The sequence below is a fragment of the Heloderma suspectum genome, chromosome 3 (assembly GCF_057233095.1).
Source record: "Heloderma suspectum isolate Gila_16-S chromosome 3, 16-S_ref, whole genome shotgun sequence".
Taxonomy (NCBI): domain Eukaryota; kingdom Metazoa; phylum Chordata; class Lepidosauria; order Squamata; family Helodermatidae; genus Heloderma; species Heloderma suspectum.
The window spans coordinates 178109421-178115420 of record NC_139460.1 but is presented as its reverse complement, the minus strand read 5'-3'; the positions used below and the strand labels follow the sequence as shown (position 1 = coordinate 178115420).

Below are 6000 nucleotides of genomic sequence, written 5' to 3'. Positions count from 1 at the left end.
TATTCTGTATGTTCTAAATAAATTTGTAAAGAAACCTACACTCAACAACTGAGTGGCAGAAAAGTGTAATATAAATGCAACAACAATGGTCAGAAGAGATTTCCTCCCCCCAATTCAGTCCTAGACATGTCTACTCTGAAGTAAGCCCCTTTGAGTTCAATGGGACTTACTCCCAAGTACAGGACTGCAGTCTAAATCTATTTTATAGACTGCTGGTTAATTCCTTATTTTACTGTATCATCTTGATACAATAGAGAGATATTTACCTGTGGAAGACATTCATTCTTTTAAAGGAATATCGATAAAATTTTAGTTTGATTTTGAAAGACTTTTATTATGCAAATACAATCTAAAAATTGGGCACAGATTTTAATATCAATTTAAATGTGGACTTATTTAAAACTAGACAGGAGTTCTTTCAGCGCTTGCCATGGATGAGCACGAGGCCTTTTTCTCATGCTCTTTTTCCGTGGCAGAATGTTATTACAATAAACAAACAAAATCCAAAGCAAACCAGACATCCATCGTATGGAAAGGACCAAGCTGAATGTATGTGGCTATACCAAGCCCTGTGCCTCTAAACAGTATGATGTCCACACACCTAACTTAATCCAGTCAAGGCAGGCAAGCTCTTCCCACAACATTGAGCTTTCAAACCTAAGTACTATTTAAACACTTGTTGAGTGGTGACTCCTCTTTCAAAAGCTATGCATATATACCTTAATTGGCTGGAAATCAACATAGGAATCCAACTAGGAAATACTGTAAAGAACTGTTTCAATCCTAACAGTTCAAGTGTTGTCATTATTGCTGAAGAGTAAACCTGGTTTGTCCTGAAAGTGTTTGAACTTGGCATGCCACAGTTCATGATCAGTGCAGATGCAGCAGAACGCCCCGCTGCGATTGGCTCAGTGGATTAAAAATGATTTGCCCCAAACCCAATTCTTGCACAATATATGTAAAATGTATCCTTCCCTGACCCTATTCACAACGTATCTACAAGACAGCATTGGTGGCAGGAACTGCAGTTTGTTGCTATTTATACTCAGTCTTCTTCCATTTGTTTCTTTGTCTTCTCTTACACTTCAGTGTCGACAGTTTTCTAGGGGGTCTCTTCACTTTTTTTTCAGTGAAGTTCTCCCCAATATGGTCCGAGCAGAACAGCTGTCCACTTAAGTTAGAATCAAGCACTGTCTCATCTTGATGATCCTTGCAAAAAGAGTTTGGACAGAAGTGGCAAAAAGAAACAGACGGCTTGCCACAAACATCACAATGGTGCCAAGGGCATTCCCATTTTCCTGCCATGATAGAAGGATACAAAAGAGTCAGTTCAGAAATATTAGTATTATGTGAATTATTAAATGATGTATCAGGACTGCAAGTTTGAATAAAAGTATTTTATCTTAACTGTGGTTTGGAAAAATAAGGCACGTTGATTCTTTAATGTGTTTGCTTCTGTGCCAGATAAATTACGGTAGGTATATAAAAACCACCTCAGCCTAACAATGCACAGCTTAACGTTGGAGAAAAACAGTTAAAATCAATCATATTTCATCCCACTACACATCACATAAAACAACAACTGCAACTGAAAAATGAATGTTGAGGGGATAGATGACAAATGAGCGTTGTTATCAGGGAGCCTCTGCTGATAATGCTATATATCCCACAGATTACTTCCTTCATACGGACAGGCTGCTTACCTGTAACTGTATTCTTCCAATAGTCATATGTGCATTTGCACATATGGGATCTGTGACTGCTCAGCACCTTTTTCAGGAACCTTCTAGAGCTGAGAAGTTTGGTCAAGAAAGCCTGTCCCACCCAAAGCCCTTCACTCCTAAGACTGCCACACCTAATTAGGCAGATCAACACCTACAGCGGGGATGGAGGGTGGATTGTGTGAATGGACAGGTGTCCAGTGAAAGAATTTAGACAGCACTCTCCTTCCAAACGTGGCATCACCCTAGGCTTTGGGCACAATGCAGTAATGTGTAATAAACATGGATGGCTGTGACCACATGGCAGTGTCACAGAGATCATGAAGTGGCACACCTTTTGCATATGCCACTGAAGATGCCATCGCTCTGGTCAAGAATTCCCTCAGTCTGGGCCACAGGAAGCCATGCTAGGGCATAGCACAGCTTTACAACCTTGGACAGCCAGGCTGCCAACTGCTGGGTAGACACTGGCTGCCCCCCTTTTTGGCTACTGTAGCACAGGAACAGGCACTGTGTCTGTTGGAAGGGTGCTGTCCTGTCCAAGTGAAAGGTGAGTGCCCCCACATATGTCTAAGATGTGCAACATTGTCTCCAAATGGATTGTTGAGTTTGGAAAGAACACCAGAAGCATGATAGCCTGATTTAAATAAGACATAGAAAATACCTTTGGAAGGAAGGAAACATTTGTCCTAAGTACTGTTTATTCCTATGGTGGCTAAATAGGGCAGATGCGCCTGCAGGGCACCCAGCTCACTAGCTTGGCGTGCTGAAATTATGGCCATTACTTTGAAGGCAAGTAACCTAAAGTCACAGATGGCAAGGGGTTTATGTAGTCAAGCTCCAAGGTGGGACAGGCTTGGCAGCTGGAGGACACAAATTTGCTAGACCCTTCAAAATGTCTTCGTTACAGGGTGTGAAAATAAGGAAAACCTTGCAATGGAAAATGAAAAGCTGACAAAGCAGCAAAATAAACTCTTAATGAGGTAAGCCCCCATGACTTTAGCGAAAATAAAAAGTGCAGAACATCCTGTAAGGGGCAGGTAACAGGGTCAAGTACAAGCATCATAGCATATTGTTCAAAGTGTTTGCATTTTAAGCTGTACAAATGGTGTACAGCTGGTTTTCTGGCCACATCCAAGACTTCCTGCAGATCGGATGGGAGGTCTGATAGGGAGCCAGGCACCAAGCTGTTAGCTGAAGGGACCATAAGTCCAGACGTCAGACTCAACCGCTTTGTTGCATCAGAAGGTCTTGGATGGCAACATATGACTCTCTCACCATTGCTAGGAGTTGGGCGAACTAAGGCTGCCGGGGCCACCGTGGCGTGAAAGGAATGCAATTGGCCCAGTCATGGTGGATTTTCATTAACACCTTGGTTATCAGCAGAATGGGGAGAAATGTGTGGAGTAGCAGCTTGTCCTAGGATGGCATAACCTAGGCATGTGCAATCTGCGCCTACCTGACTGCAAAACTGGGCACTTGGACTATTTTGATTGGTAGTGAAAAGGTCTATTTTTGACATCCCCCAACAATGAAATAGTTTGCAGACAATGCAATGGGCCAACACCCACTCATGGGAACTCACATGGGTGCAAGTTAGCATATCTGCCAACCTGCTGCCCTTTCTTGCTAGATGTACTGTTTGTTGTTGTTCAGTCGTTAAGTCATGTCCGACGCTTCGTGACCCCATGGACCATAGCACGCCAGGCCTTCCTGTCCTGCGCTCTCTCCCGGAGCGTGCTCAAGTTCATATTCATTGCATCCGTGATGCTATCTAGCCATCTCATCCTCTGCCGTCCCCTTCTCCTTTTGCCTTCAGTCTTTCCCAGCATCAGGGTCTTTTCCAGGGAGTTTTCTCTTCGCATTAGGTGGCCAAAATATTGGAGCTTCAGCTTCATTATCTGTCCTTCCAATGAGCACTCAGGGTTGATTTCCTTTAGGATGGACTGATTTGACCTCCTTGCAGTCCAGGGCACTCGTAAGAGTCTTCTCCAGCACCACAGTTCAAAAGCATCAATTCTTCGGCGCTCAGCCTTCCTTATAGTCCAGCTCTCACAGCCATACATTACTACTGGGAAAACCATAGCTTTGATTAGACGGACCTTTGTCGGCAAGGTGATGTCTCTGCTTCTTACTATGCTGTCTAGGTTGGCCATAGCTTTCCTCCCAAGGAGCAAGCGTCTTTTAATTTCATGGCTACAGTCACCGTCTGCGGTGATCTTGGAGCCAAAGAAAGTAAAATCTGTCACTGCTTCCATTTCTTCCCCTTCTATATGCCAGGAAGTGATAGGGCCAGATGCCATGATCTTAGTTTTTTTAATGTTGAGTTTCAAACCAGCTTTTGCACTCTCCTCTTTCACCCTCAACAAGAGGCTCTTGAGATCCTCTTCGCTTTCTGCCATTAGGGTGGTATCATCTGCATATCGGAGGTTGTTGATAATTCTCCCGGCAATCTTAATTCCGACCTCTGATTCATCCAACCCGGCATTTCTCATGATGTACTCTGCATATAAGTTAAATAAGCAGGGTGACAATATGCAGCCTTGTCGTACTCCTTTCCCAATTTTGAACCAATCGGTTGTTCCATGTCTGGTTCTTACTGTTGCTTCTTGACCTTCGTACAGGTTTCTCAGGAGACAGGTAAGGTGGTCTGGTACTCCCATCACTTTAAGAATTTGCCACAGTTTGTTGTGATCCACACAATCAAAGGCTTTAGCGTAGTCAATGAAGTATAAATAGACGTTTTTCTGGAATTCTCTTGCTTTCTCCATGATGCAGCGAATGTTGGCGATTTGATCTCTAGTTCCTCTGCCTCTTCGAAACCCAGCTTGTACTTCCGGTAGTTCTCGGTTCGCATACTGCTGAAGCCTAGCTTGTAGGATTTTGAGCATCACCTTGCTGGCATGTGAAATGAGTGCAATGGTGCGGTAGTTTGAACACTCTTTGGCGTTGCCCTTCTTTGGAATTGGAATGTAAACTGACCTTTTCCAGTCTTGTGGCCACTGTTGAGTGTTCCAGATTTGTTGGCATATTGAATGCAGCACTTTAACAGCATCATCTTTTAGGATTTTAAATAGCTCGGCTGGAATACTGTCATCTCCGCTAGCTTTGTTGTTACTAATGCTTCCTAAGGCCCACTTGACTTCACTCTCGAGGATGTCCGGCTCAAGTTCAGTGACCGCACTATCATGGCTATCAGGGCTATCAGGGACATTCAGATCTTTCCTGTATAGTTCTTCTGTGTATTCTTGCCACCTCTTCTTAATCTCATCTGCTTCTGTTAGGTCCCTGCCTTCTTTGTCCTTTATCATGCCCGTCTTTGCACAAAACGTTCCCTTGAGATCTCCAATTTTCTTGAAGAGATCTCTAGTCTTTCCCATTCTGTTGTTTTCCTCGATTTCTTTGCATTGTTCATTTAAGAAGGCCTTCTTGTCTCTCCTTGCTATTCTCTGGAACTCTGCATTCAGTTGGCTATATCTTCCCCTTTCTCCCTTGCTTTTCGCTTCCCTTCTTTCCTCAGCTACTTGTAAAGCCTCATCAGACAGCCACTTGGCTTTCTTGCATTTCTTTTTCTTTGGGATGGATTTTGTTGCTGCCTCCTGAACAATGTTACGGGCCTCCGTCCATAGTTCCTCAGGCACTCTGTCTATCAGGTCTAATCCCTGAAATCTATTCCTCACCTCCACTGTATATTCATCAGGGATATGATTTAGGTCATACCTGAACGGTTTAGTGGTTTTCCCCACGTTCTTCAATTTCAGCCGAAATTTTGCAAGAAGCAGCTCATGATCTGAGCCACAGTCAGCTCCAGGTCTTGTTTTGACTGACTGTATGGAGCTTCTCCATCTTTGGCTGCAAAGGACATAATCAATCTGATTTCGATATTGACCATCTGGTGACGTCCATGTGTAGAGTCGCCTCTTGTGCTGTTGGAAAAGAGTGTTTGCTATGATCAGCGTGTTCTCTTGGCAAAACTCTATTAGCTTTTGTCCTGCTTCATTTTGTACACCAAGGCCATGCCTGCCTGTTATCCCGGTGATTTCTTGACTTCCTACTTTAGCATTCCAATCCCCTATGATGAAGAGGACATCTTTTTTTGGTGTTAGTTCTAGAAGGTGTTGTAGGTCTTCATAGAACCGATCAACCTCAGCTTCGGCCTCAGTGGTTGGGGCATAGACTTGAATTACTGTGATGTTGAATGGTTTGCCTTGGATTCGTACTGAGATCATTCTATCATTTTTAAGATTGTACCCCAGTACTGCTTTTCCCACCCTTTTGT

General features: G+C 43.6%; 1 protein-coding gene across 3 annotated transcripts in view; it reads right to left on the bottom strand.

Annotated features, from left to right (window-relative positions):
- Positions 1-311: 311 nt before the first annotated feature.
- The window catches only part of NSD2 (nuclear receptor binding SET domain protein 2), a 154706-nt gene continuing 149017 nt past the window's right edge, over positions 312-6000 (bottom strand). For all 3 annotated transcript variants that reach the window (XM_084845023.1, XM_084845025.1, XM_084845024.1), the window contains one exon: positions 312-1298. In XM_084845023.1, the coding sequence (XP_084701149.1) occupies positions 1036-1298 (263 nt within the window). In that variant the 3' untranslated portion in view covers positions 312-1035. The remainder of the gene's footprint in view (positions 1299-6000) is intronic.